This window comes from Branchiostoma belcheri, unplaced genomic scaffold, assembly GCF_001625305.1.
Source record: "Branchiostoma belcheri isolate BF01 breed outbred unplaced genomic scaffold, Haploidv18h27 scaffold49, whole genome shotgun sequence".
Taxonomy (NCBI): domain Eukaryota; kingdom Metazoa; phylum Chordata; class Leptocardii; order Amphioxiformes; family Branchiostomatidae; genus Branchiostoma; species Branchiostoma belcheri.
In genome coordinates, this window is record NW_017804120.1 from 45,972 (window position 1) to 60,904 (window position 14,933).

At 39.6% G+C, this 14,933-nt stretch overlaps 2 protein-coding genes across 2 annotated transcripts in view; one reads left to right on the plus strand and one right to left on the minus strand.

Moving 5' to 3' along the window:
• The first annotated feature begins 451 nt into the window (after positions 1-451).
• LOC109479480 lies at positions 452-8,147 on the plus strand. The gene is made up of 10 exons (XM_019781444.1): positions 452-545; positions 2,880-2,915; positions 3,244-3,301; positions 3,741-3,879; positions 4,156-4,198; positions 4,909-5,058; positions 5,583-5,759; positions 6,566-6,717; positions 6,857-7,060; positions 7,667-8,147. The coding sequence occupies exons 1-10, from the start codon at positions 501-503 to the stop codon at positions 7,848-7,850; spliced, it is 1,188 nt and encodes a 395-aa protein (XP_019637003.1). The 5' UTR covers positions 452-500; the 3' UTR covers positions 7,851-8,147.
• Positions 8,148-10,767: 2,620 nt separating this feature from the next.
• LOC109479481 overlaps positions 10,768-14,933 on the minus strand; it is a 13,200-nt gene continuing 9,034 nt past the window's right edge. Inside the window, exons 8-10 of the mRNA XM_019781446.1 lie at positions 14,509-14,660; positions 12,261-12,455; positions 10,768-11,039 (exon numbers count right to left, since the gene is read on the minus strand). Of these exons, the coding sequence (XP_019637005.1) occupies positions 14,648-14,660 (13 nt within the window). The 3' untranslated portion in view covers positions 10,768-11,039; positions 12,261-12,455; positions 14,509-14,647. The remainder of the gene's footprint in view (positions 11,040-12,260; positions 12,456-14,508; positions 14,661-14,933) is intronic.

Below are 14,933 nucleotides of genomic sequence, written 5' to 3' on the forward strand. Positions count from 1 at the left end.
TTTTCCCGGATTTCCCGGTACAATGAACCTGTAAATACTGTACATAGCGTCTGTCTTCTCTGTCACGACCAGTGGAAGATTAGCTTTCCAATGAGCTAAACTTTCACTTTTCACACACACACACACACACACACACGAACGCAATCTTTTAGGGGGTGGTGGATGTTGGGTGGCAACCGTAAAGCGAGTCAGGCTACACTTTTAAAGGCTACTGAGAAATAGCTTAAGGTCCAAAACAAAGAAAATTGCCTTATTTATGGAATTATCATGCTCTTTACCGTGACGCCTTCGCTGATAACGTCTAGGTCTATTTAAGTATGATATTTTTGTACTTACGCACAATGACTTGAGGCCGGGTCAAGGAAAGTCCAATGACAAAGAAAAATGCCCCTCGTGATACACAAACACAAAGGTGACGGATCACAGAAACTGAACGCGTCTAGCTACCGAACGGTATCGCGAAAGAAAAGAAGGTAGTATCGCGCCTCTACTTCGCCGGAATGGACGAGAAAAAGCTGAATCTTGAAACATGGTTGGAGTGTTGGGTAAGTGTTGTCTTGTTATGTACTGTCTGTTGAGACGCAGTAACCAGGATTCCTCGCCATAAGGTATAGATCTGACTTTTTGTTTTGTTTCACGAAGGCCTTGACAAAACCGACAGCACTAGTCTAGCCTCCTGTAGGCCTTATTTCTACGGGGGTACGGATCGTAGAATCGGTTACTTAAAAGGGAAGAATATTGATTGGCCGGGAAAGTCAGTCCACGGGAAGGTTAATTTTGTCCGTAAATGAACTCAGCGGTGGCCAATTATCATTCCTATTTGGCCAAATTACACTGACTACGCGCTTTCACATTCGTCGTAAGCCTGTGTGCCATTTCTATGTGAAAAGATTTTCAAGAACGCATAGACAAAAGCTGCCTTCGGTGAAAGCAACCTTTTCGAAATTAACTGAAAACGCCTTCATTTTTCACGACACATCTCTCGATTTCAAGGTCCATATATTTACAAACACACGTACATATGCACGCACACACACACACACACACACACACACACACACACACACACACACACACACACACATAGACCGATACGTGCGCGCGCGCAAGCACAAACACAGACATAAGCACACGCGCCAAATACACGCCCCCACACTTCACATGTACAGGGCTACTGAGAAATCGGGTCAATTCATCAAAGACAATGGCTCGCTTTATCGTTTATGAAAATCCTATTAATCATTAAGAACATTTTTATGTTCTTGGTCATGACGGCGTCACTTCTGTTCACTGTGAAAACTGGACCCGATATGCTTGCACGCAAATGAATTGAGCTCAAAGTGGTGTGGGAAACTCTTTCTTATGAAGTGACATTGATAGTAGCCTGGTTACCAAACCTATTATAGCTCCCGAGTCCTACATGCTATTTGCGGAGAGGCTGGGGACGTATTTATTTATTACTCCGTGAAGGAGGTCAGGACCTCCGGACGGAGTGTTGTGAACAGCCGTTTTCGTTTTCGCAAGCAAAACACTGGGTTCTCTTTGTGTAATATAATCGGCATGCAACTTCAATGCGCCGTCTGCGGGCATGCCCGTGTTGATGCACGAATGTGTATTTTTGCTGTTGCTGCTTTCGCGGTCAATGTAATATTTTAAATGCACCCCTACAATTTTGAGGCAAATTGGAATGGTCCAGAAAACCCGTTGTTTGAAATAGCGGGGGGGGGGGGTCGGGGAATCCTTCAAGCAGATGTGGAGAGGGGCCGATGTGGTGTAACATTATTATATGTCCGTGATGATGCACGTCTTTTTATTTTCACCGTAGCAGTTTCTATATCGAAGTAAATGCATATTTTAGAAACATCCCTACTTTTACAATCCAGTGGAATAGGCCGTAGGTTTAGGTAGTTGTTTGGTAGCAGAGGTTTTGTAAGCAGATATTAGGTGGCTGTTGTGCATAATGGTGGCGAGTATCTTTTGGGATTGTGGTTTGCACCTACTGCGATACCTTGTCAAATAAATAAAATGTAGTAAATGAAGGTATTGTTATGAAAGCTGACTTTGTTCATTTATTTAGATTGTCGTGTTGTTGATTTTATGTAGCGTGCTGTGATTACACTAGTCAGTCTTAAACTGTTTCCCCAAGGGGGCGGCAAACCTCTGGGCAGGTGGCCACCAGGAGCGCGATTTTTTTAGTCAGGCTAGATTATTAGACCAGGGATTTAGCCAATTTTACTATACGTTGTTACCAGTTGTTAAGTGATCACACACTGTTTACATGCACTATTACTGTTCTCAATCTGCAAAGTATAAAACTTGAATTCACTGAGAATTGTCGCCTATGGACACTTGTTTTTATTTTTTTTGAGAACAGGCGAAAATCAATGCCATCCATAAAATTCAGTCTGTGGGGCCTAAAGGTAAGTTAACTGAGGATTTAGCACGATTATATTAGAAACGAGAAGAAACCGACTATACTGAATTGTAGGTATTTGACGATGTATATATGCATCGTTATCTGTCTTCCATACCTTTGTTGTAACCAGTACTTGACCCAGCGGGTATGTGTGTGCAATAAAAGGTCTTCATTCATTCATTTTGTAAACACAACATGAGGTTGACTAGTAAGTGTTTCCACTTTCGTCGTAGGCCGGTGTGTGATTTTGATGATGTCATAGGATTTCCAAACACGTCTAGGCCTACCGGCGAACTAAGTTTCAAAGCAGCACTTTTGGTTTTGTACGGCACAAGCACGGTTATAGAGGGGACTAGTACTGGGCATCTAAAGAAAGACAAATAACTAAGAACAAATGAAGTATTGTTGAGGGAGCTAACGGAGCTAACTGCTAATATGATAATATTAATTGTCTACTCTTCAGCCGGAGTTTCCAGAAATGAACGAAGACAACGTCAAGGTATTGTTGCTATGTTGTATCACCTTTGATATCAGCTTTTTATATCACCCATGAAATGTCCATATATTTCATTTTAGCTATTAAGTGTGAGTGTGTGTGTGTGTGTGTATGTGTGTGTGTATCTGTGCGTGTGTACATTGTATTTGTGTGTGTTTGTGTGTGTTCTGTGTGTGTGTGTGTGTGTGTGTGTGTGTGTGTGTGTGTGTGTGTGTCTTTAATTTTGCTGGTGTGGGATATGCTTCTGTGTTTGCCAACCTGGGGTGACGATTGTAAAGATGGAAAAAAATTGATTTTTTTAAAAACAAATTTAAAATATTTGTCGCTAAAGGAATACTTGAAGATCGTGGACAAGCTGAAGATATTCGTGAAAGTTGCAGACGAAAAAGGTGAGAAAGTTACTTTTCTGAATATATTTGCAACAGGTGCAACAGTTTGCATTATGCAAATAAAAATCCTAACCAATAATCCAGCTATCCAGCTGTTGTATTCTTAGTTATATGTCACTTCATACTATATTTATATCAATGTAAATCATTGTTTTCCCTTGTGTTTCTCCTTCTTTCCCTGCCATGTCGTAAAATGGATTCAATTTTAGGGCCAAATGGCCTGACATTTGCAGAAGGCTTTGGAAGATTCCATTACTGCATGGAGGTTGGAACACTTCACAATTTTTGGACAGGGGTGATTTAAGAACAATCCATTTGTGAGGGATGGGGACAGGCCCATTTTTGGTACAGGGATGTGGTAAAAGCCATCTACTGCATTTGCTCCAAAGGAAATGTAGGCTAGTTTATTGAAATTTCTTGTTTTCTCTATTTTTTTGAGGTTCGTCACCCAAAACAGCTCTTGCGGCCAGGGCAATCATGGAAGCAATGTATGGGCTCACCAGTGAGTGCAAAAGTCGGGAATTTGCAGCAACAATGGAACATACTCTGTCTGACCTACGGACCATTGCAGAACAGCTGTAAGCAAAAACAACAACAATGATATAGTTTATACAGAATCTGTGTGAAATATACGAATAAGTGATTTTAACCCCAGTTGTGGAAGAGGAGTATGTTCCATCACAAAAATGTTTTCTTTTGATAATACATTGACTCCCAGGATACATATTAAACCTCTTTTCCTTGACGCCTATACAATGTAACTTCAGAAAAAAAAAATGTTTTAAAAATTATTTGTCGCGTAACATGGCAATATTCGTTTTCTCAATTCTTCATTTTCATTTCATTTTCTTTAGATCGCAGCAAGATCCGGAAACGAGCTGGAAAAGCCTTGAAGGGGTAAGTTACGACAAAAAATGTAAGTTTTTGAGAGATTTTCAACTTCCTCTGCCATGATAACAATTGGTATTATCAATGCTGCATTTCTAGTTTTGAACTTTGATGACCTATGGACGTCTGGCAATAAAATCTGAAAATAGTTTTGTGTGAGATTATACATAAGCCCATCAATCCAATAGCATACTGGTATCTTTGAGACAAAAATGAGATTTTGCTTACATGTTTTGTATTATAGGCTGTTTGGTGGGGGTATACCCCAAAATTACAAGAGGAACCTCGTGTCGTTTGTTTTTTGAGCCATTTCAAACACTCCAAGTATGAAATGATGACGAAAGAAATGGCCCTAAATGTCAATATCAATAAGATTTCCCCAGCCAGACTATTTGTCGTTTTGCCGCCCTGAACTTGTATTGTCTTTAATCAGGTTTACCAAAGAAAAACATTGTTTTTAGTTTGTTTCCTTTTCTTCTTCCCCAAACAAATAAGGTCAATGACCCGAACCAGACGTCTATCACCATGGTAACTAGTGTTGGGTTGCATCATGTTGCAATTTTATAGTAGGAGGGATTTAGACTCCTGTCACCATGTATATGAATGTGTTTAAATAAGAATTAACCACATGCGAAGGCAAACATTAAGCATTTGCTTTTCAAGTGTTTCTAGTTTACACATGTAATTGCTTATGATAGATATGTCTATCAACACTACAGGTGTTGAACAGCATCAGGAGTTTCTTTGGCCAAGAAATTCAGGACATCCGTAAGGATTGTCACCACGACCCCAGGCAGGGGATAGAGTGCGTGACAAAGCAACTGCAAGACATGCACAAGGACTACATCACCAATCAGATCAAGTGGCAGGTGATTGTTACCTTCGCAAAGAAGGTTATGTTTTCGGTGGCGTATTTGTGTGTGTTTGTGTGTGTGTGTGTGTGTGTGTGTGTGTGTGTGTGTGTGTGTGTGTCAACACGATAACCCAAGAAGGATTGGGTGGATTGTCTTCAATATCTGGTAGTCTTCATGAGACTTCACAAAGAATTAGATTCTGGGCCCCCTAGCGGCTCGTTGTGGTACTATAGCGGAATTTTGGTTTTGAGATCTCCTGATCTAGACATGCCAGGGTCATGAATTTTAGGTGGTAGATTTTCTTAAAACTTCATTCAACACAAGGGGTTGTTCTCACCTAGCTATAGTCACTGGTCTTTTTAATTTAAACATTTATAACTACCAACACACAAGAGCTTTCATGATAACCATACAATATGATTATCTTTTAACAAGGAGGTTAAAATGTACATTTTTAAAATGTACATTTTTAACCTCCTTGGTTTTAATCACTGAAGTATTATTTCTTTACATATGAGCGGTCGTTCTTGTATTTTCAGTGTGGCCTCAGCTTGCTGATGGCTTTGTACACACTCTGGGAGTCCTGGACAACATTCTCCATCCTGCACGAGTTTTCTATTGCAAAAGAAAACTACAACAAGGCACTGGAGCAAGTCGTCGCCACGCTCTCAGACGTTGAGGAGAGACTTGTAGGGCTTATCAATGACTTTCATCAGGTAATCAGATTTATGTTCCGGATGTAACAGATGTTATAGTTTTGGGTGGCTGGGTTTTTGTGCTTCGTGAAGGGTGGGAGCATTGTTCTTGGTGACTGAGTTTTTGTTTTTCGTGGAGGGTGAAAGTACTGTTCTGGGTGGCTGAGTTTGTGTGTTTCGCGATCGTGGAGGGTGGAAGTACTGTTCTGGATGGCTGAGTTTGTGTGTTTCGTGGAGGGTGGAAGTACTGTTCTGGGTGGCTGAGTTTGTGTGTTTCGTGGAGGGTGGAAGTACTGTTCTGGGTGGCTGAGTTTGTGTGTTTCGTGGAGGGTGGAAGTACTGTTCTGGGTGGCTGAATTTGTGTGTTTCGTGGAGGGTGGAAGTACTGTTCTGGGTGGCTGAGTTTGTGTGTTTCGTGGAGGGTAGGAGTTAATTGACAGTTGATGGTTGACAGGGAGGCCAATGTTGAAGGCGAATTAACACGCGTTGGGTCCATGGGAGTAAGTGGGTGGTATGTGGAGTAATACGAGATGAAATTACATCGTACAATCAGCCTTCATAATTCCAAAAAGTTTCTTCCTTTCTTCCAAACAAAAATCAAAAAAGGTCACTGACCTGGACCAGATAGCTGTCACCATGGTAATGTATGCTGTAGCAGACACCCGGATTCCTTTACATTTATGTAGCAAGTGGCAGGACTGGGGCTGGTCAAAATATATACGAATGGGCTGAATAAAAACATTCACGAAGCCCTGAACATATTAACGGAGTATTCATCCCTCTCTGAGAGTTTTGAAATGTCCCTTCTTTTTTTTTTCAACATGCAGGGTCTCCCTGTGAAGACTGACGCTGTGCGCGTGCTCCTGGTTCACATGCAGAGAGGAACTATGGAACTGGACAAAGCCAGGTCTCTTCTTCAGGCGGACAAGAACAACGTCACTGCCAGGCGTTCGGAGCATCTTGCGGGATCTTTCGCCAGGTACGAGTATTATATATTATCCAAAAATGGGACACAAATATTTACCTTTACCTTTCAGTTAATTTTACACAGGGTCAAAATCATTTGCCGGTCGATCAGTGCAATTGAATAATTTTCTGCCTTGTCTTTATGTATACAGCGTGATCAACTCATACAGATCCATCTCTGAGTACCTCCTCGCAGCTTCAGCGGGAGTCAACCCCTTCTACCAAACCCTGGCGGCGGTGTCTGCGTCCGTGGGTGGTATATCGGCACTCGTACACGGTACCATGGCATACAAGTGTCACAAGGCCATTGCTGAGGCAGACGCACTTCTGACTGACATCAAGACCTATGAAACCAAGTAAGCTTCACTTCTTTTACTTTTTGTGTCCCTCCTTCGTATAAATTTTCAAGCTTCATGTATCTATAACTATTATCTTTCATACGAGACGTCTGCACATGTTTACTTTTGTAATAGTAATCTTCAGTGCAAGTTTATACCCGAGGGCTAATTGCAAACTGACAAGAACAGTCAGTACAGAATGTATTGAAGAATGGTATAAAACCATGTGATAACGTATAAAGGTCTACCTTTATATCTAAGCTCTAATCTATCTCCAAATAGAAAGGTAACATGATGTAACCCAACACTAGTTACCATGGTGATAGACGTCTGGTTCAGGTCATTGACCTTTTGTGTTTGGAGAAGAGGAAACTGAGCAAAAACAATATGTTTTTCCTTCGGTAAACATAATTAAAACGCGTGCTTATATGGGACAGAGAGAGGACATGAAAAACATAAACAAATAAGAGTATGTCAACTACCATTCAATTTGTAGTAAAGGTATATTCGGCATCATTTAGTTCTTCCAATTTTTTTTTTAATTTCAACAAGCCGTAACAACTGTAGTTATGTATAAATGTTTTATCCATGTTGATAACTATATTGTTCACGTTTTACAACCAGGTTGGAGAACACAGTGAAGAAAACCGAAGAGTTTCTGCGTCATCTTCACGAAAAAGTGAACAGCAAGAGCGCCACCGAGAGTGTAGCGGAGGAACAACAGATGACTGTCAACACTATGCTGGGCGTAGTGGCCGTCACTGTGGTCATACTTGCGGTACTGTGGGAGTACTTCACATACCGCTGATGGTCACGAGATAGCCTGTGAGAGTAGTACTGTGAGCTTTGTTTGTTTGATTGTGGTAGTAGTAGTAGAATGGTTTATTTCAATTCACTGAAAAAGTACAGCCCAGTTGCAGCCCGAAGGCCGAATTGTCAGGCTTGTTTACAAACTTACTAAGTTAAATAATGGCACCGTTTAATCATTTTATGACCTCATTTTGCGCTTATACACATCCTTATTTGGTCTTCCTGAGTTTTTAGTCAACATATGAGTCACCATGTGACCAATGCAAGGTGGTCTAAATTTAGACGGCTGTCATCGTGGTAGGAAATGAAGTAGACTGTTTGTTTATGTAGTTTGACTTCTTATATCAAGTAAAAGATCAATAATAGTCACTAACAGTTAACACATGCATTCTTCGTAAGTCTCTTTGCACATCGTTTGGGTTTTAAGGTCGATATATTTGAAGCCATATTTAATTTTGTAGCCATGCTATTTCAATTTTTAAAGAATGTGCAAGACTCTCAGTTTCACACGTGATTTAAAAGAAAATTTGTTCTCTGTATGAAATGGTACGTACAACTTTTGCCCTATAGAATTGTATCTGAAATGTATTATTTCACTCGATTGTGTTTTATTATTTGTATATTATGTCACCACCAGCACATATGACAATACATAAAACATCCAACGCCAGTAAAGCATATTGTGTAAATTAACATGTAATTTAATAATGACATAAGGTAATTTTGTTCCAATCAAAACTGATAGGGCGTTGACTATAGATGACACAAAAAGCATTTTGGATCAGTCAGAAAAGTTTGCAATTTAAGTAATAATTGAGAAAGGTAGATACCCTTGAAATAAATGCAGTAAAATATACTCCATTGTCCATATCAGTAACAAAATCAGTCGTTTTAATTGTAGCTATAGCTTGCTGTCGGCTGTATTAGTGCAGTGTAAGAAAATGACTAATGCTTTATGCACAGGTACAAGCTGGACTAAAAACTAGGTTAGGATTAATAAACAAGCTTTTTGTCGTTGAGGCTTTTTGTTGTTGTTTTTTGTTGTTGTTGTTGATGATGTTGTATGTAGCCATTGTTTTTACGTCTATTTTTCCACTAGATGTGTTCTCAATGCGTTATTTCTTCTACTACTAGGTGCGCATGTATATACATGTACTTTGCCTCATGATGGACAATCTAAAAATTATTGTTGAGCGGCGACATCTAGCGATTTACAGTTAAAGTAAAGTAAAAGTTAAAGTACATAGTCAGACTACAAACAATGGTACAATGTACAGAACTGCAAACAACGTTGATTGACGCCGTTTCGGTCCATTCGAAATTCTCTCAGATTTTTCTTGCTCCGTGATGCTTACTACTAATATTGGATGACAAAAAAAAATCCCTCTGAGAACAAATGAAGTCATATTTAGATTGATAGCCAGGGAATCGAATATTAATGGCTCAAATTACTTGATGAAATGAACTTGATGAAATTTAAACAGGGCAGAACATCATCATACAAATTCTACCCTAACATTAACAAACCAAAGCTCAACCACACCGAACCTATATCATATACCCTATCTCTAACTAGCAATGTCAGGATAACAGTACGATAAGGTCGGGTTTGATTATCAGAATAACATGTATAACTAGAGAATTAACATTTGCAAAGCAAATATATAATGTTTACCTTCGGACATGGTCTGCTCTGTTACTCAAACACATTCACATACATGTACTACAAGTATATGGTGACAGGAGTAGAGCAGACCATGAAATTGCAACATTATGTAACCCAACACCAGTCACCTTGGTGACAGACGTCAACAAATCATGTCATTGGCCAGGTCAGAAGTTAGTGTTTGGAACAGAAGAGGAGGAGGGAGAAACTGAGTTTTCCTTCGGTAAACATAATTATAGCATTGTGTTCATCGACAATTCAAACTCTACTACTGCCAAATTGATTCTTAATACGTTGATGAAGATTAGACATCCAGGTTAGACATGCTATGGTCTTGACTTTTTGAAGACACATAGCTTATCCTGTCAGGAATAAGTGGTGTGAAGTTGGTCTCCCTAGCAGCTTGTTCTGGAACTGCAGGGGACTTTCTGGCGAAACCTTTGAAAGTCAATAACTCCAGATAGGAACAACGTACTTTCATCATTTTGGTGTGTAGGTAGCTGAGAGAGAGTTGTACATAATTAAAGGAAAATTATGCAAATAATGACTTAATTTGCATAATTAAGGAGGGAATTCTATAATTACAGTGAATTCTTGTTTCTGTTGTTTAAGAGTACACTGAAAACATACCAATCATCCTAGTCCCCTATAGTTATTTCCTTCCTTCTTTAAGTTTGTACCAGTGCTTTGACGAGTAATCTTCTTGACATATCACTAACCAAATGTTAACGTTTTGTGTTATAAACGTCGCCAAAAATTAAACATAGCTTAACATTTGGTAGGATCACTCACAAAGTATACAAAGATATAGTCCAATTCAGTAATAGTCCAATTGGTAGCGATGGAATGAAAGATAGTGGTTTGTGTTACACGGTACCGGTCTTGTTGTACGTGTGTTAGTAAAGCAAATTTTATGGATGACATCCTCCGCAGACTCCAAATCTAATGCGAGCGGGCGAAAAAAAAAACAAGGCGAGCTGCATGAAAAAACAAGGTTCCTACATTTTAAACTTTTGACTCAATCATTGTACAAATGGTTTTGATTCAGTAGGAACATCACATATACACATCCAACATCACATATCACTGCATCAAAGTGAGAACAAAACATTAAATTAGAGCCTTTTCTTGTCTCCTCTATCTCTTCATATTTATCTGCCATCCACCTTCCGGCATGGCAACAGACATCTTTGCCCATTTTTGGCATGTTGACCACTGTCGGAAGGCAACAGAATTTCTTGGTTTTTTTTTTTTCAAAATCAGGCGAAAATTAATGTGCGCGCTGATGTCATCCATAAAAATTACTTGCTGTAGCCTTACAGTAACCAAAGTCAGGTGAAAAGCCGCCACACTACCGCGACTACGAGGATGACCAACCCCAGAACCACCAGCGGGTTACCACCTTGCTGACACGTAGCTACAGGCTCGGCAGTAGCTGGACTCTTGCTGGCTTAAGCACTGTTTATCTTCTCCTGAAGCAAGCTCAGAAACTCTTCGGTAGCCTGAGCAACACTGGCAAGCCTGACAACAATACAAGACGTTCAGAATTAGCAAGTTTTGTTTTCTTCGATGGACCTACCAGGGCGTTACTAGTACGTAGTACATGTAGTAGTACATGTTGAAGTCATGACTTTCACACTTCCCATAATGCCTAGTAAATATCACGGATATGACGTAAGAAGGGGACATACGTAATGCGACCGTGCGAGTAGGAGAGTCTTCGCTAGAAGGTAGAACGATAGAAGGTACGTCATTTTCTCTAATTCCAACAAAAATGCAATTATGACATGCGCTTTATACTAGATAAATAATGCAAAACAATATAGTTGACCAGTTTGTCGATAGAACTTGTTGGAAATATTACATCGAGGAAGGGGGAGGGGTTTGGTCAGTCATACGTCATATCCGTGATCTTAACTAGGCATTATGGGAAGTGTGAAAGCCATGAATAGTGGTAAAGTAAGGATGTATTTTTTTCTAAAAATTATAGAAGGTACCCCCCCCCCAGTCTAATTTCAAATCAGCATCTGCAATACCATCATCATCGAGTGACGAAGGATGATGTTATTGTCTGAAAGTGTTCTTGATTTTTTTCAGCTGTATGTTTAACGGTCCTCCTTTTTGTTACGCGCTGTCCAGCCTTTTCTTCTTAGTTCTTACCCTTCGTGTTTCACCGTAATAAGACAGTAGCGCTTTCCAGAAAAAGATTCAAGGTGTCTCTTACTTTAATTCGATTGTGGCGATACAATACACTGGCCACCCAGGCAGCATAGCTGATTTCGGGTGCCAAACAATACAAAGATACCAATACAGTAAACTAACAAGTAAAGATTAAGCTAAAATCAATCAGTTAACAATATAAAATACAACCAAGCATAATAAAGTACTCAATCAAGATAATAATAGCAATTATTGTTTTGGAGGTCAGAGGTCAAGGGCAATTGAATATAATACAATATGTGAGGAAATATATACATGTATAACGTAAGATTGTAAAAGGTTAATTTATGTGGTACCACGGGAAGGGCCATCTAAACGTTTTGTGGTGGAAATAAATGTCTCAAGTGCCTCAAATAGTTGCTTGTTAGTGTGCATGTTACAGCCTGGTAGCCCCTGTAGTAGAACAGATTCGGTTAGACGGTGTGGTGTGAGTTGCTCTACTGTGGAGGTTAAAATGTGACGCTGGCAGCTGTAGAGAGGACAGCGTAGCAACTAATGGGAAACAGTCTCAAGGTGTCTTACCTCTCTTCGTGTGCCTTCATCTTTTTCAGGAGTGCGTCTGCCTCTGCGATGGCCTTGTGGCACTGGTAAGCCATGGCGCCGTGAGCAATTGCCGAAACACCGCATATGGCCGCTGATGCCACTGTCAAGGCAGGATTCAGTCCAGCAGAACAAGCCATGAAGTACTCAGAGATGGAGCGGTATGTGGCGACAAGGCTGAAATCATGTCAACAAGCTCTTAGTATTGCTTACTTTGCTGCAAAGCAATGGTCTATTTGATAGGAAACTCACCAAATGGTCTTAATTACCACAACAAACGCTAGATTACGTCATGATCTTTATTTGATAAAAACAACATGGCAGGACAAGCTCCTGAATTGTGTTGTAAATTTACAGCAGTCTAAAATTCAGCAGTTTAACGATAAAATGCAATAAGTCATCATTGATTGAAATATAGTACCTGGTGACATGAATATAATTGAAATACAAGTTCACATACAAATACTCTGCAAAAGAATAATTTCAAACTCAATTTAGAACTGTTTCTGCTGCATCATAGTCATATTACAACTGTAATTTCCAACACAAGGAATATGTTTAGCAAATAGATCGAAAATCAATGACTTATGCATTTAAATGACGCAAAATGTTATGCCCATGCAAACTCACAGTATATGTTAGTGTATTTTGTTGTGTGGCGATGTTGAAATAAGTTTAAAAACATGAGTGCAGCACCACACGGCTGTTATTGTATTGTCATGTGTTGATGAATAAAAGAATTTATTTCTTGACGTTAGTAATCGTTGTTTAATTCTATGTTCTGAAGTTTTTTTAAAGCAAATTCCTTTGATGAATATTTCTAACTGAAAGGTGCTTTTAATGTAAATTAGTTGTAATTCAGACTTTCGATTGTCTGCCAACCGCAAATAAAGTTTCCTTGACTATCAAATCTAACCAGCTCTAGCTATTTGTATCATTTTTAGATCATATAAGTATTTCTGTTCAAACACGTGCTACATGTAAACACCTTTACCTGTGTTAACAAATTTTTATAACCTCTTACAAGTGAAAAAATCAGTTATCACCCTTGTAACTCATTTTTCACCAGTAAGATAATCGAAAAACTAGAAAGGCCGACATTTGCTTGGGAGGAAATACAGCATATTTCAGTCCATCTCCCTCCCACGCAAACGTGGACTATTCCAAACTTACCCAGTGCAAAACTGGCAAAGGTTCTCAAATAAATGAATTAAATAGTAGCTACAAGTATATGAGAACAAAGATGCAACAACAAGTACTTTGAATCTCTAAAGCTTCACTAATCTTATTACAGGTATGCAAAAACTAACAATCATGAGATTTGATACATTTTGAAGGTCTTAGGCACATAAAATTGAATGTGTGGGTCATTACGCACCACTTAGGTGCAATGTGACCTCAGGTAACCCGCAATGGAACACGTGTTCCATGGATGGAACCGGCCATTCTTTAGATAGAACATGGCGGGTACAGCACTTTTGGCCCTTTTTTTGCTGAAAATAGCCATTAAAGTCCCCCAAATGAGTCATTTGGAAGTGGTGTATGCCAAATATGTGACTGCTATTCTGTAGACACATGTTCAAGGTACCCTTATACCGAATTTCAGATAATTTGGTTGTAAAACCAGCGCTCAGGATCCAAAAATCCATTTTTTGGGCGAAAAATGCCCCATAAAACCTTCATAAAAATTTTTCAAAGGCATGTATCAAAAAAATGAAAAAAACGCCTGGGGGTATTGGCTCACTCTACCTACATGCCAAATTTCAAGTCATTTGGCTTAATGATGGCGGAGTTGAATCCCTCAGAGCGAGTGGCAGGAGAAGAAGAAGAAGAAGAAGAAGAAGAAGAAGAAGAAGAAGAAGGAGAAACATGAGGGAACACAATATATTTCATCCATACCATGGTATGGACTGAAATATAAAAAGACCCTTGCAACTCAATCTAAAGGGTTTGATATGTCCTCTACTAGGCTAAGCAAAAAACCTGTTAACACCCCTCTAACTCATTTATCACTAGTAAGAGAATCGATAGGACATTTTACTAGGAGAAAAAAATGAGTCAACACCTACGAGTAACTCATTTTTCACCAATAAATGATAATTTATTGGGTTAGGCTCATACAAGTATTAAATACTACGCGCCAGCACCACTTTTCCGCTTATTTCGTCTTTTGCACAGTATTTCAAATACTAACAAAATAAATGTGGTAAATAATCTGGTCTTATCTAACCTGGCGACGGTTCCAATGACATGTGCCGTACGTCTGAGACTGACGTTGTTCTTGTTCGCCTGGAGTAGTTCTTTTGCCGTATCCAGTTGCTCCCTCGCCCGCTGTAGTTTGGCAAGGAGTCTTTCTACGGTGATTGGGTTCACGGCTTGGCCCTGAATTCAAACAAGCAAGCATGCCTGTAGCCAGGGGGGGGGACCCCCCCCACACACACACAAGGCTCAAAGGTCCACTTTTTATGTAAAGGTCCAAGATTTTTCTTGAAAAGATGGACTGGAATATGAAAAACTGCTCCCTTTGTCATTGAATAAAAATTTATCTCTAATTTTTTTTCTTGAAAATCCTCTCAAAAATGCACGAAATGTCATTTTTCTAAATTTCCCGGGGGAGCATGACCCGGGGACCCCACTAGGAACCTCGTGCCTACG